Source organism: Oreochromis niloticus, linkage group LG15, assembly GCF_001858045.2.
Source record: "Oreochromis niloticus isolate F11D_XX linkage group LG15, O_niloticus_UMD_NMBU, whole genome shotgun sequence".
In the NCBI taxonomy this organism is placed as follows: Eukaryota; Metazoa; Chordata; class Actinopteri; order Cichliformes; family Cichlidae; genus Oreochromis; species Oreochromis niloticus.
The window spans coordinates 8,138,851-8,164,785 of record NC_031980.2 but is presented as its reverse complement, the minus strand read 5'-3'; the positions used below and the strand labels follow the sequence as shown (position 1 = coordinate 8,164,785).

The window sequence follows — 25,935 nt, the reverse complement described above, 5'->3', positions numbered from 1 at the left end:
GGCCTGTTTACGCCACAAGAAGAGTAACTCCTTTATAACGCCCACATAATCTACCAAGGCAAACGTTTGTTTATGTAACGACAGCTTTGTCCACTGTTATCTTTCAGACACAACAGAGGGAGACTCGGGCTATCTGTACCTACGCTTTGTTGGGGCGCAGGGTCTGCTATACTGAAGGAATGGAGCGATAAGGCGGGTTGCCAGGTCAAACTATTGGCCCACACAAGAAAAAAAATAATAAGGACTAATTACACAGAGTGTAAAAGTGGTACAAATATATTTCATATACTTCATGTAATCTGTACAACAATTTGAGCAGTTTTCATGTGCCTTATCCAGCCATCCATCAAATCATCCATCCATCATAAGACAATCGCAAAACACAGGCCTGCATCAGTAAAAACGCATCTGCAGATTATTATTTTTTGAAAAAAGAAAGAAAGAAAAGAAAGAAAAAGAAAAAAAAGAAAACAAAAAAAGCAATTTAAAGTACAAAGTTTATCTTTGAACCAGCAAAGATAAAAGATCACAATGTATTTAAATAAACGATTTTTTTTCTTTACGGGAACGAAGGAGAGTGGGATACCCTCCCGTTATTCCCACTCAAAGTCTGCAGAGATGAGACTTGCATTTCAGTCACTATAGGATTTTTTTTTTCCATTGTTCCTTTAAAAAGGCAAAGAGCTGCTGCCACTGGGCTGCATCAAGACGCCGTAGTTCCGCACAACCTCGTTGAGTTCAGCATCTCCTTCAAATCGTTCTCCGGTTTACCTGCAACCATGAAAGGCCACGTCTGCGGAGGAAAACGCAACCAGTTAGAGCGTGCACCGTCAAAGAGTTTAGACTAAATCAAACCTAAATTCAAAGCCAGTATGCGTGGAATCACCTTAACCCATTAGGTAAACATAATAAAAACATAATTCATATGGAGCAAACACTCTCTTAGTAATCTTGGGTGTCATTAAAACAAACATTTTAGTCACAAAGGCCACAATATAAAGCTATAACGTGGAACATTTATTTAACGTTTTCTGGCTGCAATATTCATATTTAATGAAGTTCAGTTCTAGCGTTTAATAAATAATTTTGAATTGCAATCAGTTTTTTTTTTTTTTCAAATTACTCCAAAGAGTTATTTTTAAAAAGTACATCACTGCAACATTAATTTCACCTGTCTCCCCAACAAATCACTGCCGGCACTGATGGCCTAACGATGAAATTATTTCCAATTGCACTTCTTGGTCTGCAGCCTACAGTGATTGTAAACTGTCGGGTATTTATAACGCTTGCATGAGGCTGGCTGTTTGTTTGTTTTTACCTCCCTCATGCACCTGCCTGGCTGAGCGATCGCTCTCGTTTGTCACCTTGCTTGAGTAATTGAGGCCTATAATTTGGCCTTTGCAGACCACGTTAAAATAACGAAACAACATTGGATTTTTATTAAAAATGATTCAGGTATTTGACAACATTATTATATTAAAACTCCAAATTGGAAGTGTGGAAATTGGGGGAGCAAAAAAGTATAAGCCCATTCTCACCAGGTTAACAGGGTGGATATATCCATTTTCGTATTTGTCGTTGGCCAGTATCTGTCGGAGGTGCGCTATGTAGCTAGACGCCAGGCGCAGTGTGTCCAGTTTGGAGAGCTTGGTATCCGGTGGTACCCAGGGTAAGGAGGTCTTAAGCCGGGAGAAGGCTTTGGAGAGGACTCTCATCCTGGCTCTTTCCCGGGCGTTGGCCGCGTTCCTCTGCACCTGCTTGCCCTCCTGTTGTGCCACACCCTTGGGCGCCGTTTTCCTGGACGTTGTCTTCCGTTTTTTGCCGGGCGTTTCTCTCCGTTCCTCGTTTGCGCATGAACCCTCGCCGTTTGAGCTCTCCTCCGTGCTCTCGTTGGAATCTTTACCGGAGGAACCAAACTTCAGGATGCCGTCCAGGAGCTCGTCGTCGACATCGCTGAGAGACCCGGTGGACATATTTGTACCGTCTTCCCACTGAAGCGGGCTCAAAACATGGGAGCAGAATTCTTCGGCTGGACACGATCGAACAGGGTGTGCGCTGGATGTTCATGAAAAACTAACTGTGCAGAAAGGAACAGACTTTTTTATCTTTGTGACCAGAGAGGGCGTTACCACATGCTGGGAGGAGACAGCGGTGCTGATCTTTCTTGTTGGCTCCCCAAAGGTTTCGAGGATCCCAAGGGACCCTGGATGAGCCCGAGATGTAGGACGTGTTTTATTTTAATCACTGTTCAACCCGGAACATGTGATTTCCTCATAAAAAAAGAGAGACAGGTGCATTTATACATAGAATTTCTTTCTTTCTTTCTTGAACCTTTTGTCATAATTACTGAAAAATTACATTGGCAACTACATGCATGGTCCATCCAACAGTTCTATACATCTACTGTGTTTTAAGTTAACCTTTGTCTTGATTGAGACCTTCAAATTATGTAGTTACAGTGGTCACAGCACACAACTGCACTCCTTAAACTATGCAAACTGAAGTAGGGTTCACAATAAAGTGATTAATAAATAAAATCTTTTTTTAATGCATTAACACGAATAAAGACGTGCATTCTTAGAAACTGGAAATGAACTAACCATTAGCAAAATACAAATTTAATCTGTGTATTGATATGCTGTTTCTTAATTACAAGAAAAAGTAGTCTTTTTATTTTTTATTTCATTGAATAATGAATTAGGAAATTAGATTTGTGCAAAATAATTGCAATCCAACTCCAAAAGGATCACAGTTTAGCCAGTTCCGCTCACAGTGTCCGCATAACTTTCAGCACATCTTGCCAGTTAACAGAATAAAGTGCAAGGACAGTGGGTGTGGGGATTTTGGAGTGGTGTCACGTCTCAAATGGCAAACTGGCGCCTCAGTCCCCTCTGATGTAATAGATACCTGGCACCCACAATCCCCTGTTTGGCCTTCCACATCATTCCACACTGATGCTCCATGCACCAGCCCACTCAGGCCCAAGTCCAAACAACAGAGGTCTCTGGAGCTCCGGTGAGAAACCTTTGGGGTACATTACTGATAATCCCATGCTTCCTGTTCACTTGCTTTTTTTGTTTAAACTGTTCGTCATTACACTGAAATCTGACGAGTTTGCATGAAGCTCCAGGTCTTTCCTCCTGGGATGCGGGATTGTGTTTGTGGGTTTGTGTTTGTGCGAGCAGAGCCGTTGGCTACACAGCTGAAGTGTGCAGGATAAGAGGTGTGTCTCCTGAGAGCTGACCTTTAGCCCCGTAGCTTCCGGTGTCACAGTGCATCCAAACGGGTATTATCTAATTTATCGATAAGAAACACACAGTGAAATCCTTCCATTTTGGCTGGGCTGCACTTCTTCAAGTGGAAAAGCCTTAAAAAAGATAGAGGAAGAACAAAGCTCTTTGGAAAGAAATACAGGACAGATGTAAGGACCTGAGTAAGAAAGCAGAGCAAAGAGAAAAAAAAGATAAGTGGGGGGGAAAGGAGGGAGAGGGAAGAGAGGAAGAAGGGGGTTTAATCTTCTGGGTGGGCTGGAAATCAAAGCACTTAGTTGAAAAGTAATAATAGAGTCTGTTAGATTGATGATCACCTCTGAGATACATGGATCCACCAGAGAGAAACAGAGAGGGAAAGGGAGTCGAACAAAAATAGCTCACGAAAACCTTTTTTTCTCTGTCCTGTGTGTCGATAAAACACAGGCCCTGATGTAACACTGTCATAAATATAACTTGTACACTTACTTAAATTCACATGTGGCCTATAAAGCAGAGAAACCCTATGTGGTGAGTGGGCATTCCCTTCTTCTCAATAATAATAACAAAAAAAAAGGTCCTGTAAGTGTTTAGGAGAGTCTTTCAGTGAGCATTTTGCCCTCTCAGAGCCTCACTCATACTCACAGTGACATGAGGCAACAGGTGGAGAGGGGGCAGTGAGAAAGATGGAGAGAGAGAAAAAAAGTGGGGACCCTGGCACTTATGGAGGGACATGCTGCTAATTAGCCGGTTTGGGGCCAAAGGTTAGGCTGGTTGTGTGATGTCACCAGGCAGGGACGGGTTCCAGATGTTGTTCGCAGGGCCACCGAGGGGGACACCTGATCCTGTGTGTCATTATCATCTGTCTCTCTCTCTCCTCTCACAGACACATGCACAGGAACACCTCTGTTACATGTTTAAGACAACAGTGTGTTAAAAAAAACAGCAAATGCTAAATCTGTTATTTGAAAATCATAGAAAAGAAACAGAAAAGAATGCAATGTCCAAGACAATGAGTGTTTTGACTTGTAACATGAATTGGATCAGATAGATACTGTTGTCCAAACGGATACTAATGAGGTGAAACTTAAACTAAATTTTAAAATGTTCCATGTGTTCATTGCATTATATGCATTATATGCAAACAGGAAGGTGCAGCCATCTGCTGTCACCAGATGGGGGTGAGGGAAGAAAGACAGGACAAGACACACTGTGGAAGAGAGCCAGAGATTAATAATAGCTAATGACTGAATTCAAAGTGGTTTATAAACACATGGAGGTGAGTGAAGAAGAAGCTGTGTCAGAGTCTCAGAGCCTTCCACACCACTGTGCTACCCCACCCATACAAATGTAGAGGTGTAACTGAACCCTCATTGAGAGACTACACAAGCCATCATGTTCATATATTATGATGTCTGGACTTTTTGTCATAGAAGTTGCTTCTGGAAAGCACAAGTTTTATTCACAGTGTGCATGTAAAGATATGTTCATGCGCTATGACATTGTGCCCCCCCCCACCCCTTGAGGCAGCAGTTTATCTAACACTGCTGCAAGTGTTAATCAAACATGATCATTTTGTCTGGCACAAAGTCAAGACAGATGGTTTAGAGGAAAATACACTTCAAGCTATAGCATTAACCTGATGTTATCAGTATTTCACAGCATCAGACGAATTTATCGTGTTACTGAAAAAGAGTCTGATGTCATTATTGCCTAGAGTTAACGTCTATACAGTGACATGAAGTTATCAGTGAGCAATGACAATAGAGATTATTTTTTTCACCTCATTTCAGTTTTTTTTACAGAGCAAAGATGAATAAGTGTGGCTTTAGTTTCACTAAAACATGTTTCTCTTTTGATTTCTTTACTCAGGTTTCAAACATTGTGCGTGTTTGCTTAAAAAGGCGAAAAACCTCAAGGGACGGTATGTTGCGGCGAAACAATTGACAAATGAAATCGAAAGGAATCGTGGAAAAAAGCAAAAACACTGTTGTGTTTACAGTCCATGCTCATGTTTTTGTGACTCAAAGGGGTTGAATGAAAAACAACAAAAAAATGAAACTAGCTGGTTGATATAGCTGGAGGGGAGAAACTCTAACTCTGGAGTGAGGCTTAGGGCGAGAAAAACATCATCCATCTAAGTCTTAGCACTCCAGTTCCCTGTCCCTTATCACAGCTATACTCCCACAAAACACACACACACACACACACACACACACACACACACACACACACACACACACACACACACACACACACACACACACACACACACACACGCATATGCACCTCAGTTCAAGCGTTCCTAAAAAAAGAAAATCAAAGAAAAATAATTAAATGAGAGGTTGCAGAGAGTGCAAAGTTACAGCGAGGAGAGGAGAAAGCAGGGCAAAAGGATGTTGTGGACAAACTGAGCAATAAGAGAGAATTATGAACATGCTTATGGGAGTGGAAATATATTATTTCAACAAGACAAGACTGCAATCCTTTGATATTCAGTGACAGGAACATCCGGGGGAAGGCAAACAGTGATTTTCTAGAATAAGACTGATATTCTGTCACAGTGTAGGTTAATGACCTGGAAGTCTTGTCCTTATAGTGTGAGGGAGCTGGACTGTAATGGTCTCTGGAATGCAAGTACACTTATCTGTACAAGTGTGTGCATCTGTGGTAAATGGTTTCACAAACAAATGGAAATGGATATGAAGAAAATGAGCGATATCTTGGAGAATCGTGGAATTAGTGAAGTTAAAAATAAATCATTGTCCACTTTATCAGTGTTACAGTGCACTGAAAAAGTATTTGTCCCCATCCAGATTTCTGTGGGGTTTTTTTTTTTTTTTTGCATATTTGTCACACTTAAATGTTTCAGATCATCAAACAAATTTTAATATGGGATATAGGATAACTTGAATAAATACACAATGCAGTTTTTTAAATGAAGATTTCATTCACTAAGAAAAAAAAAACCCCGTACAAACCTACCTGGCCCTATTTGAAAAAGTGATTTTCCCCTAAACCTAATAACTGTTGTGCCACCCTTTGGCAGCAAGAACTGCAATCAAGCATTTGGGATAACTGCCAATGAGTCTTTAGCATCACTGTGCAGGAATTTTGAATTTTGTTTTAATTCAGAGGGTTTTGAGCATGAATTGCTGTAAAGTCATTACAAAGCATCTCAATAAGATTTAAGTCTGGCATTGACTAGGCCATTCCATTGTCTTATTTTAACCATTCAGACTGGATTTGCTGGTATTTTAAACTATCGTTCTGCTGCATAACCCAAGTGTGCTTGAGCTTTAAGGCATAGACTGATGGTCAGACAGCATTTTCTGACAGAGTAGAATTCATGGTTCCATCAATAACAGCAAGTCATCCAGGTCCTGCAGCTGCAAAGCAGCCCCAGATCATCTCACTACCACCACCATGTTTGACTGTTGGTATGATGTTCTTGTTATGAAATCCTGTGTTAGTTTTATGCAGATGTGACTGGACTCAAACCTTCCAAAAAGTTCAACTTTTTTCTTGTCAATCCACAGAATATTTTTCCAAATAGTCTTGGGTGATGATCAAGATGGTTTTTTGTCTTTTCTTTTTTGGCAAATGTGAGTCTTTGAGTTCTTTTTGGTCAGCAGTGGTCTTTACCTTGAAATTCTCCCATGAATGCCATTTTTGCCCAGTCTCTTTCTTATTGTTGAGTTATGAACTCTGACCTTAACTGAGGCAGGTGAGGTCTGCAGCTATTTACATCTTGTTCTGGGTTCTGTTGTGTCATCTTGTAAAGTCATCAATGCATTCTTGGACTAGTTTTGAAAAGCCAGCTACTCTAGAAAGTGTTTGGTTTTCTGGTTTACTCCAATTGTAGATAATGGCTTTCAGTGTGGTTCACTGGAGTCAAAAAGCCTTAGAAATGGCTTTGACCCCTTTTCAGACTGATCATTGTAAATGACTTTGTTTCTCAGAGGTGTTTGAATTTCTTAAGATCGCGTCATGACGTGTCGCTTTTTGAGATCTTTTACCTCAAACAGGTTCTATTTACCCGATTTCTTAATTCAAAAGGTCTGGAAATAATCAGGCCTGATGTGAAAATAATGTTGTGCACATATAGAAGGCATTTGCACAGTCATACGTGCTATATGCAACATTTAAATTGTTTGAATCATTTAGTGTTAGTTGTATGATTGCAGTTATCTGAAAAAAAGCAGTTCTAATTTACCTTTTAACATCCATCAGGTTACTGGCTACCTGTTTGCTGTTAGGGGTAAGATTAGAGTTATGTCCACTCACTGTAATAGAAATTTTAACTCACTGAAACTGCAAATGGAAATTCGTTTACCTCCCGAAATTAATGTATGAGACTTTACTTCAAAGGAAAGATCTTCTAGTTTCTGAAAAGTTGAGTATGTGGTTAAAATGAAACCCAACCCTAACTCTAACTGTAGTCCTATCCCTAGACAGAGGTCATGTGAGACCTGCTGGATGCTTAAAGGTTAAGGATAGCACCTGAATCTTGTGACTGATGATGATAATGGACATATCCAGTGTGAGTACAGCACCATTTGTTAACATATTATATATAAAGTAATAAAACCTCTTAGCCTTGAGATAGCTGAAATAGGTGAGTTTAAAAAACAAAAGTACATGAAATAAACTTGTGGATTTAAAGCAGAATTTAATTCAATCTGGTGATTTTGGACAATATCGTGTTCCTGTCTTGAAAGGTGCGTTGCGTGCAGCAGGTTAAGGATGAAAGAACAAGTCATGTTAGAGTTGGACAGACGGAGGTCGATAACAAAAAAAACTTTTGATAGAGGCACAAACAGATGTGAGTAAAAAGCTGCAGAGTTCAAAGAAAATCACATATTTGCATAGGGACTATTTCACAGGCTGTAAGTGAAATGGGAAACGCAGTGATGGCTCTACCCTGGAAACATCTACACATAGTTAATAAAAATGTCTTTAAGTTCAGCTAGCCTGGGTGCCAAGAGCAGCGTGCCGGAAGTAAGTGAGACGTGATGCAGCTGCAGTTCGAGTGTGTTTGCATGTTTTCTACTAAGGCTTACACTTTCTAACCTCAGCTGAAACCTATGACTATGACTTGGGTCCCAGTCTGTCTGTGTGTGTATGTATGCACGCTCTGACTGTGCACTGGGCAGTATATTACAAAATGGGACCGTGCTGGGCTTCAGAGGTCTGGTCTCTGTCACTGTGATTGAGGTTACAGTTTATAAACACAGAGAAGGAGAGAAGTCCTGTTCGGTTTTCTGTCTCACACAGTGGTACAGTTTAGATGAGTTAGGGTGAAAGGCTGTGTGGTTTGATCTTCTAACAGGGCAGAGATCCCAGACCCCGATGCACCACAGAAGCCATTTGTTCCCCTTCCTACTTCTTCATCTCTTTTACCAAGATTTGTCCTCCGTCTCTGTCTGTCCACTCACTGCTGCTGTTTCAGGTCTGGTGAGTTCAGTTTAGCCAAAACAAATCAAGTCAAGATGCAGCCACACACTTGAACTAGATCAAACAACAATACCCTTTTTTTTCCTCAAAGTGGTCCTCAGCTTTAATTCTATAGCGCAGCTTGAATATGGATAACACAAGTAAAGCCGACAAGTACAGTGGGAAAAAGAAAGATTTCACAGGACTAAGTACACCATGACTGCTTCCATAGGAATAAAGAGGGCACATAATGGCCAGCTGCTGCTAATCAAATGCGCTTGATTAATTTGATTAGTCATCTCAGAGCTTTATATTGTTACAATAGTACAGAGAAAACCCCAACAATCAAATGAGCAAAAACCTGGTGACAGTGGGAAGGAAAAACTCCCTTTTTAAAGGGAAGAAACCTCCAGCAGCTGGTTGGAGTGATGCGAGGAAGACAGGATAAAAGACAAGCTGTGGAAAAGAGCCAATATCTGATCAGCAAGTGTGAGTAATGTTTTAAAATCAGAATCTTTGGTAGTTTGCTGGTCTGGAGCTTTCAGGCGTTTGTTAATGTTCCATAAATTAATGCCAACAAGCCTTGAGAAACTGAAGCAAGTTCTAAAGAAGAATTGGCAAAAAGTCTTCCACAACAATGTGAGAGACTGATAAATTAAAAAGAAAAATACCCTTTAATTTATTACAGCTAAAGGTTGATGACCAAGATATTAAATCATGGGAAGTGTTTAGTTTATCACAGGACTATGAAAACTTTCTTTTACACATAACTGTATATATGTCCTTTATATATAAAGGATGTTGTGGTTCGTTACCTCATAAGCCACGCTAATAATTATAATTAATGGGAATTTTTTTTAGATGACTGAAGGTATAAGGCAAAGCATCATCAGAAAGCAATCATATCATATTGATAGTTTACAAACAAACCCATTCGACCATGGACTGTAAATTCTGGGTGTTCATTACCAAACAGTGTAACAGAAAAGCAGGTTTGCCAGCTATGAAGGTCATGAAAATGAAAGAATTTGAGCTCATATAGAGCAGGTATGAGTTCAGAAAGAAAGTCTAAACAAACAAATACCATAAGCAAGTCTTTGCTAACAGAAAGAAGACTCAGGAGAGCTGGAGTGTGACAACAGTCTTATGCCAGTATTTGCTCCAGCCTCCAGTGCTCAGTTCCAGTGTTTTTAGACTAGTAGAACAGAGCAATGTGCAGACACATACTTGGATTTTAATTAGCACTTTGACACTCTTTTGGTATTTCTGTGGGTTTTTTGTTTGTTTTTAGATATGTTTATATGTTGCTGTTGGTTTTTTGTATAATTACATGCTTTGTTTTTTTTTATGATGTTCCTTTTGTGTATCTTCTCATTCTACATTCTACGACTAATTATATATGTCCTCATGATTTCATGTTCCCTGTGTTCTTCATAAGAGCAAATTAAGAGTAAGTTTATTTTTCTTTAATTAATAAAGAAGAAATTCTACTAGATTTGTGTGAGGCAAAAAAAAAAATTCACAACTGGTCCAATAATACCAATACTTAAAGGCATGAAACTAACTTTTTATTCTTTATCTATATAAAATGTGTCTGGTACTACAAAGTTTAAATCAAAGCAGTGATATCTGAGATTCAATGGAAGAATTTTGTGATGATCGGCGTTCGTGTGTTCCAAAAGTGCAGGTTATTCAAAACAAACTCTTTGTATAGAGCCGTGCCACTCTAATCTCCCACTGATCTCTGAATAAAAAGAGATGTAACGTCAGAAATATCATTACACACACCTAATTAAGTGCAAAGCTGGGCCGTCACTGGTATTATTCACACCTGATTAGTCAGGCTGTTGTTAACACAAAGGGTGATGAAGGAGAGGGATGATAAACAGTGGTGCACTCTTATTGGCTGGATCAGATTTTTGTGCTTTGATCTCCTTCCTCCTCATTACTCAGGGGGAAGCGACAGGTGTGTATCTGTAGAAGTTTTTGTAGCATTTTTAAATAATGTGAACAAATTCCTGGGTTGTTACAAAGGGGGAAAAAATCTTTTCACTGAGTATGTGTGTTTTATTTATTATCAACATCGCTCCTTGCGGATGCTGCAGATGCAGATGCATCTTTATCTTATTGGTCTTTATTCTGAAAATTAACTTCATCTCTTTTTTTTCTTACTCTTTCAAATGATCTCACCATCATATCTCTTCTGTCTAGGCAGCCTGGTTAGATCATAGTTGCACAGACCACTGATTCACACACACACAGACACACTTTTTGTGGCATTCAGTGTCGATTGCTGGAGCTCGTGGTGCAAAGGGAGACTGAGTACTATCAGACCCCAGGAAGAGAGATAGGAGCAGTCCCTTAAGAGGCCACACAATCAGGCAAAACATGCCCAAACTTCTTCATGAATACTGTGTGTGTTTTTTCGTATATATGTATTTCTCTGCACTCGGTGGAGGGCAGGGTGAGGGGATGTCAGCCCACTCTTGTCTGCATGAACAAACTCCAGGCTTGAGTGAGATACACCCACATAACCTGCCGATATCGCCGGATAAACCGTCCAGAGCTGCTGATAGCCAGGGATGTGTTGACTGCCCCAGTTGCAGGAAAACTTCTGGCTTCCTGGGCGAAGACATTACACATATCCCTATCCTCCCTGACTGCTTCCTTCCAGCCTAATCTCCCTCCAGAACCCATGAGGAACTGTCACCCCCACCGTATCCACATCGAGGCTCCTCCCTGGCTGTGCTGCTGATACATCCCTTCAGGGGTGAATCAGATGGACAACGAGGGAACTTGTACAAACATTGCACATTTGACTTATATGAAGAATCTCTGACGCGCACCCTCTCGCACAAACTCTCGTACAAACTCTCGTACACCAGCATGAAGCAAGGCATTAAATTAACATCAACAAATCTCATGCACTCTTGTAATATAAACACGAAAAGCCATCAGTTGCGCTCATGACAGAAAAATTGGATTCGAAAAGGGGGAAAATGGAAAGAAAAGCAAAAAATATTACAAAATCTGCCGGTCTGTGTTTTATCCAGTCATTTGTAATATCACAGTCTGGATGGCATCTGTCTGTGTATTTGTGTTAAAATGAACAAACCTTCACAGCACCTTCTCACACTTCATTTCACCCTAATTAGTTTTTGTGCGAGTGTGTCTATTAATTGTCCCAAGGGACACAGGCATAATGCTACCGGAGGCTAACTGGAGATGATTAAGAGGCGAAATGTGAGATGTGATAAGCATGGCCCTGACACACATCCACACACACACACACACACACAGAGCTCAGATCAAATCTCGAGAGACCCGTGACAACCTCTGAACCCCAAGTCCCCGGGCAGGAAGCAGACAAGAGTGTGTGTAAGCTCATTAGTGCACGCACGTGTTTGTTTGTGTACTTGTGAATGTGACCCAAGCTCCGGTGCAGCTCACAGACAATCCCACTTAGAAGCAGAGGACAGACACAACAGCTCGGTACCTTTAATCACAAACAGATGTGTGCTGATCTCTGTGGTTTCGAATTATTGGATGATCACACCTAATGCTCAGTGTGTTCCTGCATATTTCTCTGATGAAACTGCCGCAGCATGTTGTGTAAAAGTTCAGCATGAAAATAAATCTAAAAAAAAGTTGTTAAACGGACTAAAGCATTGGGCTGTTAGCACTTCATAACTTTAACTGTAATAAATATGATAAATATAATACACGTTCTGCCTTGTTCACTAGCAGTTAGACTTGACAATCTATGTTGAAAAAGCACAGAAAAAAAGCATAGACTTAGGCCTCAGTCTGCAGTTTGAGGAAGGGAATCTCCTTGGTTGATCAGATCCCCAAGTACTAATGAGAGGTGTGAGAACTGAGAAAAATGGAAGGGCAGGTGGGACACAAAAATGAGAGCAAACAGTGAAAAGTACAGGAAGACGACATGTAGTCACGAAAACCGGAAGGGAAATGTGTGAGCCGTGTCCCGCTCCTGAAATTCAGATAAAGAATTTCGACTGCTGATTAATTTAATTATCTAAACAGCTAATCATATGACAGCAAATGAGTGCATTTAGTCATGTAAACATGGTCAAGACAACCTGCTGAAGTTCAAACTGAGTGTCAGAATGGGGAAGAAAGGTTTGGTGCCAGATAGGCTGCTCTGAATATTTCAGAAACTGCTGATCTACTGGTATTTTCATACACAATCATCTCTGGGGTTTATAAAGAATGGTTTGAAAAAGAGAAAATATCCAGTGAGTGGCAGTTCTCTGGGTGAAAAATGCCTTTACTGATTCTAAAGGCCAGAGGAGAATAGCCAGACTGCTTCAAGCTGATAGGAAGGCAACAGTAAGACAAATAACCACTTGGTGCAACTAAGATATGCAGAAGAGCATCTCTGAAATGCACAACGCTTTAAACCTTGAGGCAGATGGGCTACAGCAGCAGTAGACCACACCGCGTGCCACTCCTGTGAGCTAAGAACAGGAAACTGAAGCTTACGTTTGCGCAGGCTAACCAACAGAGGACTGAAAAAAAAAGTGTTGGCTGGTCCGATGAGTCTCAGTTTCTGCTGCAGCATTTAGATGGTAGGGTCAGAAATTGGCGTAAAGAACATGAAACATGGATCCATCCTGCCTTGTATCAACACTTCAGTCTGCTGCCGGTGCTGTAATGCTGCGGGGGGACAATTTCCTGGCATACTTTGGGCCCCTTAGTAACAAAGCAGAGATTATCTCTAACTGGTTTCTTGAACATGATAATGAGTTCATTGTACTCAAGTGCCCTCGACAGTTCCCAATAGAGCACCTTTGGGATGTCGCCGAACAAGAGATTCCCATAATGGATGTGCAGCTGACAATTCCACAGCAGCTGTGTGATGCTATCATGTCAATGTGGAACAAAATCTCCGAGCACCTTGTTGAATCTGTGCTATGAATAATTATTGCATTTGTAAACACAACAGAGGCTCCGACAACCTAGCAAGGTGTAACGCTGGATAATGTATGCCTTCTGTTTTCCATCCAAAATTATGACAGGTTTTATTTACATAAAAATGAAGATAAATAAAAAAAAAATAAAGATGCTGGCAAGTCACATTCATGAACGAAAGTGTAAATGTAACCAAAAATGAGATTTATAGCCACTTTCTGGGAAACTGACAGAACAGTCAGTGTTGAAAAATTACAGGAAATGAATGGGGTTATGGGAATGTGTTTGAAAAAAAGAAATGTTTTACATATCTACATCACATATGACACCTCTTGAGTGGCAGGAATGTTGGAGATAAAGAATAAACAGAAACTGAGTCAGGGATTTCAGATCCCTCGTGCTATAGATTTGTAAACTGTGAGGATCTTTTTTCCCATGGAAAATGTTAGGTGACTCAGAGTTGAAGCAGTTCTCCTATTTAAATCAGTCCAAGGGATTAACAACTGTGTTGCAAAATATCTGGTTTCTTTATAAAAAGCTAAACGTCCAAGCTTCTGTAGATGAAATGTGTTGGAGGGAAACATTAACTACGACTCCCTAGAAGCCAATCGCTTCTAAGTGATCACTGATTTTGAGATTTTGTCATGCTTGTGCGATCAGGAGAGTCGGGTAAAGATTATGCTGTTCAAAGAACAAATACAAAAAACATCATTTTAATCATTTCGGGTTTGAATTCTTTGCCATGACATATTTTATTACCCGTGGTGCTATAATTTGATAAACTGGAGAGATAAAGCATTTGTAATTGCTCCCATTTCAGTTCGTGCCTGTGACTGGCTTCTTCTGCTATATGTGACCTCTTGACCAGCCAATCACAGGCCATCTGAATACAAAGGGTGAGATACTGCCCTTCTAGACCTTTTAGCTTGTCATGCATGTTATCATGTTAAAGCAGTGACTTTGCTGTTTATTCTCTTAGTACGTTAAGTTGCTGTTTCATTTTTCTTTCTTAACATTTTGACTTGCTGCCTGGAAGTGGAGAAAGCTGGGATTTTAGTTATACTCCCTTTTCTCCTTTTTCCCCCGTTGATAAGATGTTATGTTCAGGATTGTAACCTTTCTTTGTGTGTGATTTATTAACTATTGCGATGATTTCATGCTTTCCCCTTCTGTGAAAAACTATTGAAATGTTAAACAAATCTTAATTTTCTCTCCTGCTGCTAATATTCCAGAGAAGTGTTATTGCTTATGAAGCACTCTTTTTCAAATGCAGACACACAAGTATAGGCAAATGGTCTCCGTCACTGTGGTGTGTCAGCTGTAGTCCAGCTGTTTAATGCATATTTACTTTCTAGCTTATTTATTTGATAGCAGAAGTCTGCATCTTAAGAGGTGAGAAGTGTGTGGGTGAGTCTGTGTGGGTCAGAGGCTTCACATGAATCAGTGGACAAGGAAGCATTCCTTGAAATGAGGTTAATACTATCTCGGATGAACAATGAAACACGGCATATGACACTGTGTTAATATTAGTTTAACAAAATCTAAATACACCCTTACCATGGAAATAAAGACGGTAAGTAGCAGCCAGGTGCTGATAGTCAAATGAAATTCATCAGCTGATCATCAGTAAGTGTGAGCATCTCGATTAACACTGAAGATTTGGCAGTTTGCTGGTCTGCAGCAGTCAGGTGTGTGTTAACACAATTTCAAGGAGGAAAGACATCAGCAATGATCCTTTTTTTTTCTTCAGGGTGCTTCAGGAAAGTCCCCGTCCAGTCATGTGTGCGATGAACCTTTGTAAACATGTGCTCAAAGTCCTCACCAACACCGCCCAAGCACCATCTACTATGCAAGAGGGCAAAATCCACCACATTGAAATACAGAAGCCAAATACAGTACTCGAGCAACTAAAAAAAGGGAAGTATGTAAAGGCAGTATGTTGGTTCATGCGGTGAGGAAACCCCGACTCCCACCAAGACCACGTGAATCACCAGAGCCCAAACACCAACAGATACAGTGGTGGTGAGGGAAGCCAATACGAAACCAGATACTAACGTTTTGAGCTAGAAACATGCAGAAAGGCCTCCACCAGAGCCCACAATACCCAACAAAGGCCAAACAGCACTGACAGCCAGGAAGAGGAGCCCAGAGGACCACAAGAGCTAAGGGACAGCTAACAGAACCAAAGCCCAGGAAAGGCACCAGCTGGCACAACCATAGCGCCAAGGTACGGAAATGATCTTAATGAAGATGCCCTTCAATCTGGGGAATATAAAACGGTAAGTGTCAAAAGCCAAAGTTTTGGAATCTAAAGCACAACCCAAGAACTAACAGTGTGTAATCAAATAAGTTAATTTACACAATGGTGTCACAGTAAGCAGTAACGACTTGAGGTTGGGGGAATGACTGGGATTTTTCTTAGGGCTGGGTTCAGGTGACTGTGTGTGTGTTGGGAGAAGAGAGAGTGGTCAGTGGGAGCCAGAGCTACTGTGAGGTTGAAATGTCCTTGTTGTATTTGGTCTTTACTTGATGTTTTCCTGGGAGGCAGCAGCAGGAGGGGAATGGGCTGACCAAGGTTCCATGGAAACACCGGTGCAGGCAGGTGACTTTCCTAAGTTCCCCTCTCAGAAAATGAAGACGAGCTTAGGAATCAGGGGAGAGCTTTTCACAGAAGGTAAAACAAAGCTCACTAACCAACAACAATCTGGTGGAGGATTGCGGCTCTAGCTGGTCCTTAAAAGCCGCTCACTGATAGGATGGAAAGCAGGTGTGTCAGACAAGGATCAGGACCTGAGAAGGCTCCACCACCAGGTGGAGCTCGGAGGAGGGCCCACCCATGGCCACCTGTGGGCAGGTAACAGAGGAACCTCAAGCCAGAACAAAACCATGTCAATAAGGGCATTTCCAAACAATTTGTTATTTTACTGTGAGAAAGATTTTTCATGCCAATCTTCCCAGAAGTGAACGTCCCAGCAAAGGTCAGATTGCTCAGAGAAAAATAGCAAAAAACCCAAGAGCTACATCTCAGACTCTACATGCCTCAGTTAGCATGTTAAAGTTCATGACAGTACAAGAAAAAAAATATGGTTTGTTTGGATGGGTTTCCAAGAGAAAGCCTCCTTTCCAAAAAAAAAGAAGAAAAAAAAACTGGCACTGCTTATGTTTGCTAAGTTGCATTTGAAAAAAACCACAAGACTTCTAAAACTTTGTCGTTTGCACAGATGAAAGATAAAAGTAGAGATTTTTTTTTTATGCACAGCACTACGCATTGCAAAAACCAAACCCAGAATATCAGCACAAACATACAAACTGTCAAACACGCTGGTGGAGGGGTGATTATTTGGGCTTGTTTTGCAAGCACAGGACCTGGACACTTTACAGTCATTGACTTGACCATGAACTCCTCTGTATACCAAAGTATTCTAGACTCAACTGTGAGGTCGCCTTTCTGACAGCTGAAGCTGGACCCAAACTGGGTAATGCAACAGGGCAATGATCTCAGGCACAGCAGCAGCTCTACAACAGAATGACTGAAGAAGTGGCGTACTTAGTTTTTGACACACCTCTTCTGTATTTGGCTGAGTTTTTATTAAATAAATGATGACATAGTGTAATATAGCATGTGTTGTTATTAAACTGAGGTTGTATATTGAGACCTGCCAAGGTCAAGATCATTTTATTAAATTATGTTTTGATATGTAAAAACTAAGAATTGACAGAGATGTACTTTCTGTATTACTTATGGGCACTTTGGCAATGTTGCCATCAACACAGTTGCCATCTTCTTCACTTGCTAAAGTTGGTGTTTTTAGTAAGTTACTGTCCATTCAGTCAAGTCAATACAACCTTCCCATTAAAAAAAAAAAATTGCTTTTCAGTCTTTAATTATTATTATTTTCGCTCTGGTTTATCTTCCTGTGATCATAACTGAAGACAATGCATCCACAATACCCTAAATAAAGACATAAGTTGAAGCATCTGGGCTTTTCCAGTACTGATGACACCTCAATCCATTTTCTGGGCTTTTTTACAGCAGTGTTTTTTCTTGGTTTGGGAATAAACAAAGAGCAGATCCATCAGCTAAATGGTGGCCCTTATCTATTTCTTTCCTCCTGGATGCTAATTAAAGATAATAAACCCCGCAGATCATTTCTCTGCTGCTCCAAACTCACCGTCACCTCTGCTCCTCTCACACTCACACACACATGGCCAGATGGGGTGAGAAATCACACACACCCGCTGAAAACACACGGTCACTGGCTTCCCCTAAGGCGGCAGGTGTGTGTAAACGCAGTGTCTCTGTGCATGCAGATTTCACATTTGCACAAAAGTGAAATGCGTGTTTAAATAAGCAGCGAATAATAAGTGGCTTTTAAATACACATAACGCTAGATCTTTCAAACACAGTGCATAAAAGCAGACACACACACACACATTTTTCTGTATGTCTAAGTTTAAACCCCTCGTTTATCTTGATTCCACGCCTTAAACACAGGTGTTTGGAACGCTTACAGATGAGACTCTGATGCCAAATATCATGATATCATGTATCTATGTTGAAGTCCTCTCTCTCCCACAAGTCACTCGCAATCATTTCCCACAGAACATTCCCCTCTCTGTCACTTCTCACAAACACACAGACTCTCTTCTCACCAGCTCAGTCAATACGCAGATATTTATTTAGCTTAGAAACAGAGTCTCATGCTCCTACGATTTTTATTGAGCAAGAAGATAAAAAGGCGAGTTCTGCTCTGTGTCCATTAAGGCCAAAATGGCCAGAAGAGCGTCTGATGAAATGGAGTAAACAGTTGTGGTTATCTTCCCTCTTCCCTGGCTGCCGCCGTGGAGAAGAGCCAGAGAAAGCTAGACCAACGTAAGTTCACGAAGCTACACAATACTACACAGACTCAAAATCATTCACACAAAATCCAGCACACACCCACACACAAATATACCGCTCCTTGGTATTGCCCATGTCTGTATTTATTTCTAACCATAACAAAGCAGGCAGATAATGGCTGATGGGACAGTCGTAAAAATAACCTGGCACAGGTCTGTTTGGATAAGCCTCTCCTCCTTACCCCCCCCTCCTTCTCTATCCCTCCATCATGTTTTATTGCTCATTGTCCACTTCTTTTCCCACTCTATCTATCTATCTATCTATCTATCTATCTATCTATCTATCTATCTATCTATGAAATATGAAAAGGAAACATGGATAACACATTCTTCTCTTATTCTAATTTTAATCTGCTGTATATTTATTTTGGAGCAGCGTGGACATCCTTATCAACTGAAAAAGCAACAGGGGCTGCTTATTTTCCCTACAAACTAGCCTTTTTGTTTGCGTAACATATAAAATACTTGTCCAAATATGTTAAAAACTGAGCATGAGGGGGAAAAGGGAGACAAACAGAGAACAAAGAAATGCCGTATATCACCACAAGCACTTCCCCCATGGCCAATTTGAACTTCCAGACGAGCACCCACACATGTAGACGGAACCCTGAGAATAACATGTTAACGTTTATTAAACTCACTCTTTCTCTTGCCGGTACCGTGACATTAAATGAAGTGAACATGCACGACTTGGTGGGAAAAAGTGCAATTAAAACCTCTAATGTGTGATTTTTAGACTTTTGACAGCAAAGGAGAATTGCTGTAAACAGTATATCTGAATAACTGACATGTTTTAAGGTTTTATGAAGAATTTTATTAAGATATCATTGTAATATAAAACCTGATTTAAAACTTCTATATTATCTTAACCTGGCCTTTTTTATTTTATTGTACTGGTCCTAAACTCTGTGCAGACATTTCCAGTATAAACAAAAAAACATCTCTGATAAGACCACTGAATGCTACCTTTCTAGGACCTTAAATCCAGCAGATGAATGGTTGCTGGCTAGCTGAAGCCCATGATATTTTTGGCAATGAAACAATGAATACATTTATCAAAAATACAGTAAAACAGCACTAAATACTGGTTTGGATCCAGAACATCCAGAATATGTAAGTAGAAGGGATGTACCAGTTCCAGTTAGATACAAGTAGCCTGGTTACATTTAGATACATGAGCAAAATATTGATCAAAGAAGTTTTTTAACAGTAAAAATAGCAACATGAATAACATGAAGCTTTAAGAGGAAGCACTAGCTGTAAATAGCTCTGTATATATTGTCACTTCAGATTAATCTATTGGCCTTGAAGGAGAGGTCAGAGGTGTGAAATGATATTTTAAAACTTATAGAATAATTTCTACAAGTTGATGCCACACTCTGTAAGAATCATAATTTCTTCTAAGTTATGAGGCTTTTTGTCAGTTTTTGACCAATAAATCACTGAACTGACTTTAAAGAGCTTGATGGATGTAAGCCAGATTTTAATGGATTGCTATAATGACCCCTGTCTAGACCCCCACAGAGCTGCTTTCTACTTTTTTTTCCCACCTTCAGCTTTCATAAACTTAAAAAAAATCCCTGAAATTTCTCCTCCTCCTTCATCTGCCATCACCTAACATCAGTGCACATGCATCTCTGCTCATTACTGTTGCCAAATGTGTGAAATATCCATAATGACTTTAAAAGCTGGGATAGAGGGCCATATGCATCTTCCCTACCTTCATACTATGCCCTGACCACTAGTGGCTGCACATTAATTAGTGCCACTTTAAGTCTTTACAATCATTATGCCTACCAAAAATACTTTTTTTCTTTGAGAATTTACATCTGATCATTCTCCAATCTGAATATTTGCGTGGGAAGATAAACCTTCCCACACTGCGAACCTTTTCATTACCCAGGACGCCCTTTTCTTATGAGTCACATTCAATAAAAAACGGAAACAATTAGGTTGAAACTCGACAAAAAGGCAGTTGATAACTTCAGTAAACCTTCTGAACTCCAAAGGAGGACATTGTGGGCCTGTAAAATGCTGATCTTCATGTCTGATGAGAATGGGACGCCAATATTTTATATCTCTGTGGAGGACTGGGAACACAATATATCTGACACAGCTTTATTGGCTTACTCTTTAATGACTTCCTGCACAGAGCGAGGCTTGAGGAGACAAAGGGAGTCTAACTCACAGGGAGAATTCTTTCTATTCTTTCTTTCTGTTTTTGGACTCTCTTTGAACTAAATATACCCTTTAACTACGTCTGCTGCTCGAACCCTTTCGCTGCTCGTATGCTACACATGTGCCGTAGCGATTCGTCACTCGCTGCTTAATGTCATTGCGAGAGACTGTAAAGTAAATGCCTGTTCAACATGATAAGTATATGACCTTGTCCGTGTATTCCTCAGTGTACCTCTGTCTCTCTCTGGACAGCTGAGATGGGGATACTAATGAGCGAATGTTCTGATGATGAAGCCTTTTTCCAAGAATCTTTTCTCCCAAACGCCCGTGGCCTTTGGATGACTCCCCAAGGAGACCATTAATTTAGATATCAGTGTGTGTGTGTGTGTGTGTGTGTGTGTGTATTTCTGTGTGTCTGTGCGTGGGCATGCCTTTTGTGTGTTGCTCATAAATGAGTGGGAGATTTTTATTTTTTATTTATTTTTTGCTGCTTTGTTTTATCAGTCGCATATACAAGTCTGTGCAAAAGCAGATCAAGTAGAAAAGGGCAGATCTGCAAAAAACTCAACAATACCACACACGGTGCAAACAATCCCCCCAGAATCTTTGCCACTAAAACACAACACCCCCCCTTATCACATAGCCCTCCTTCCCCTGACATCATTCTACACCTTCACCCCAACTCGCTCCCCAAATGCCACCCCAAAACATCCTTCTGTGTCAACACCTCCCCACCCCTCCCCTCCATTACGTTCAAATGTAGGCTTCTACCAGCAGAAAGTTTAGGAGGATCCTAAACTCACACACACTTGAAAACACGCATGCAAGAAAGGCCAAAATCTTGACTATGAATATTGCATCTGTGCTCTGCTTTTACATAGATTAACATGCACAGTATATAAAGGGTAACACCACACACGTGGGTGATTGTCCCCCCCGTTCTGTGACCAGCCCACGTGGTTTCCAGCTGTGACTGTTCGGTGCATTTTAGGCACACTTCTTCATGTTCTTACAACAGTTTGTTTTCAGAGTGCTCTGTTTTGTAGAAAAAGAGGAAGAAGCCACTCTTCGAAGCTTATAGCAACCAATTCCCTATCCAAACATTGGCTGTCTGTCTGAGGTGTTGACAAAATGGCCAGCGGACCCTAGTTCTCCACTTCTTTCTTTTTAAATTTGTCAGTGGTAAGCCCTTAAAAGAGTTTGTGCAACCTGCCTTTCTTTTTGTCAAATTATCATTCCAAAGCATTTTTTTTTTTACAGGTGAGCCAATCCCTTTTTCTTTAAATAAAAGGTCTTGCCGTCAATGATCTTCAGCTTGGATCTGTTTAAACTGACATTTCCTACACGTATCACACTTTTACACATAAATATAAATGTATGACACAGGCCTGGTTCCACAGTTTGATGCCTAACAAGTGAAAGATCCCTGGTTTGATTCTGGGAGGAAACACAAATCCCTCAAAGATTGAGTCAGGAGAATAAGGAGCAGCTGAAATTAGTAAACATATTAGTGTCCATGATGTTTGTTGTAAAAAATGCTAGGCATACTTTGCACATAATTAATTACTCAACCCTTATACACATGTTTAAAATATTTTATGTGCAGATGAAAAGAAAGTTGGTGTTTATATCTAAAGTTATCGACATTTGGAGGTATCAGTCTGTCTGGGGAGAACCTTTGGCATTTCACTTGGAAACATAATGCCAGAATAGCATGCTTCTGTACCCATCTAATAGTATCTATTGAAAGCTGGAGAGTGGACGACCCTAGCAGGGAACAGAGACATCAATGACATCAAAATGAAAGGAAGAGACAGGCGAGCACAGGTCGTTGATGCACAGCAACTCCAGGCAGCTTAAACAGTGTCACTTACGTGTTACTTGGTTACTTACATGTGTGCCAGCTGAGCCATCAGCTCATGCGTGCTGGGGCTGAGATCAGCTGATCTGCTGCAATTTGCTGCTGAGCTTAGGTTTCCAGCTAACGCTACGCTTGATTTCTCATGTTGCACCACTGAAGGCAGGCTGTGATGGGCGGATGACCTGTCTGAAGTGTTCTCCGTATCTCGCTCTACTATAAATCAGCTTCCGTACAGGCTTTGGCCTCCTGCAAACCTAAGTTGGATAAACAGTTAAGAAAAAAAATCATTACCACAATTTGCATGGTAATGATTAGAAAACAAGGGCAAGGCAAGAACTGTCAAACTGCTGTGCCTGACTTCTTCTTTTACTCGAGAAACTTGGATTTCATCCCCAACCAGCTGCAGCATTATTCCCCTTCTAATCCAAAAATAGCAGGTGCTTTCTCTGAGGAGTGGGCTTGCATCAGATAATGCTCATGGCAATGTCATCCTTTCCCAAACTAGTCTAAACATGGCTGACTCTGTAACATTTTTGCAGGTGTGTTAATGTTACAGCTGTAAATCTGACATGATGAGTGTTGGGCTGATTGTCTGTCCTCTGGAGTTGTGAGGAGAGAAGATTTTTACTTCTTTATATATACCCTTTTTATCTTTCCCCCCCCCCACCACCTTTTTATTTATTTATTTATTTTGCTGTCTGATGGACAGTAAAAGTTTGCTCTGTCTGACTGTTCTGCTCTACAGTTCTCCTCAATTATTGAGCAGAGAGCAGAATTGGGGTCCGCTGACACATTTGCAACTGTTTAGTGTTAAAATCAGCTCCTCCTTATATGAACTCTATAGAAGAGTATAAAAAGATGCAGTATTGTGTCTGTAGAAAACATCAGCCTTAAAGCAAATAAAACGACTGTTGCATTCCTGTTGTTAGTTAAGTTAGGAAGGATTTTCCTCAAATCATGCAAAACTTATCAAACATGATGGATTCCAACAACACCTGCTGCATTTAGGGCTTGTCAGGGATTGTGTACATCTCTCTCCGCGCAAGCCTGTATACAAATATTTCACATAAGGGCGTCTATAAATTGTGTGAGTGTGTATGCGCTTGAGACCAGTGTGTTGGCTGTGCCCCTGATGCCTGGCTGACTGGTCCCAGTAAAGAGTGGAGCTGATATAAACAGGCCTGGTTGTTCCCACGTCTCTGTTTACACTGGGAGACCCCAGAGCAGCACTACCAGAGTACTGGATTCCCTCTTCAGAGCGAACTCGCACACTATTCATCTCTGTCTCATACAGAAACAATTACTCACAAGCATACACATACAGTACACGGGCACGGAGGTACAGTATACGTGCGTCAAAGTGGAAATTCACCTACGCACATGTTACTTAAGCGCTGCTGTTGTTGCATCTCCTTCCCCTTGCGCTTATCACTTAGACCTTTTTCTTACTGTAAACATTCCACACAAAGCCATCAAACCAATGCTGATCTCAGTTGTGCAACACTCCTGCAAACACTCTTAAAAGCTCTCTAAGTCCTTTTGAAATGGGCCTGTGATGCACACCCAACATAAACAGAACTCCGGGGTCCTAACAAACACTCCCAGTTTACAGGGAAAAGTGAGGTCTCCCCCCCGCTCTGCAAAAGACACTAATGTAAGGAAGTCAAGTTTTTCAAAGAAATTTGTTAGACGTTAGAAGGCAGGAAGAGACTTTTTGGTGGGATGTTTCCAGGAGATTTTTGTGACTGAGTCGAAAGAATACCAAACTGTCCAGCTCATCTGGGCATTCTGATGAAAACAGACCTCTTGGGGCTTGGGAATTTATGGATACGCAAACAACCTTCACCCTTGTTAGCTGAAATATATTTTCCACCAAATAATAAATGCTTGACCACAATTATTTCCCTGCTATACTACTTTTTGCTTTTGGAGGGTTATGCATATATATACATATATATATATATAGATATAGATATAGATATAGATATAGATATATAGATATATATATACAAACATATGTATTCCCAGGAATAAAAAGAGACAAAAAGAGAGATTTATCTTTCACTTTCCCTTTGTAACTATCTCCTTGACATGCACACACAAAGCAGTTTCAGTGATGGACCGTCTATTTATTCTTAGACATATTTGCATCTCTTAAACCGTAAGTGCTTGCATCTGTGCGTTTACATGCCGTATCATCTGACCTAATGAGAGTAAGAGCATTGTTCCCCTGGGAAGAGGCTGCCCCAGTGATATGCAGCCCAACAAATTGTAAACATACTCCTGCGCCCTGCGTCAGCTGTCTCACAACACACACAAGCGAATGCACGACAACAATGCGAGTGGTCTGACTTTCCTAACCTGCTCTAAATCTGAACCTTTATAGTAAACATCTTGGGACATCTGAACAAGCCTCTTATACGGGGATGGATGTGAATTACAAGGCTATATTTCACCGAGAGAAGACTTGGATGATTAAATGAGAGGAGGGGAAGACACAATTTGGTAACTAGGGAGGAAGAACAATAACAACAAGGCTGAATCATAAAGAAGATATTTTGCTGTTTTGTTTGGGAGCAAGCCAGGAAGGAGAAGTGTTTGTAGCGAGCAAAGATGAAGAAGCTGGGCCACGGCTCACAATGCACACGTGTTCATAAGCAAGTCATAAGTCAATGGGTATTAAAGCACACAAACAAACACACATGCACACACGTACACACAGAAACTTTGAAATCTGCGATTGCTTTAGGCAACATTATCTCATAAAGATGATATGTTGTTCTTATCAGTTTAACATTTATGCAGTATTGTGCAAAGTTTATAAAATATTAAAAAAAAAAATTAAAAAGAGTCTGCTATCAGTCTGCTTGAAGGTCAAAGTCCCCACAGAATGCGACAGCATGCAGGCACCTAAGCATCCATTGACTACATTCATTCATGAGTCACAGGAGCGACTGCAAACGCTCTCATTGATAACATAAACTTTCCAAACTTCAGTCCGCTTTTGTAATCCCGTTCAGAATTCCCTGGGGAGTGTTTACTGACCACATTTGCTCACAATCCTCGGAGATGCCACTAATCCGCACGTCTTAAATGTCGACACATTATAAAAACTGACAAAGGTTGCACACTGTTGTCTGGAAATGGTGATCAACATAAGCCTGTTAAGTGTAATGTTGGCAGAGGAGTGTGATTAGGAAGACAAATTTGTGAACACAGAATGTGGCTTGATGGAATAAGCAACTAACCCTTTCTTACACTTTTGAATACTCAGATTTCTTTCAGAAAAGCAATAAGCTAAAATGCATTAAGCTTTGAGCTCAGGCGTATGACACTACAAGGAGTAATGACAGCAGCAGAAGATTAAATTTGCCTCATTTT

The 25,935-nt window shown here is 40.6% G+C and overlaps 1 protein-coding gene across 1 annotated transcript; it reads right to left on the bottom strand.

The window, feature by feature from the left end:
* Positions 1-703: 703 nt before the first annotated feature.
* On the bottom strand, positions 704-1,973 carry tcf21 (transcription factor 21). The gene is given in 2 exon segments (NM_001279574.1): positions 704-793; positions 1,539-1,973. Coding segments are annotated over 2 exon segments (525 nt in total).
* Positions 1,974-25,935: the final 23,962 nt, after the last annotated feature.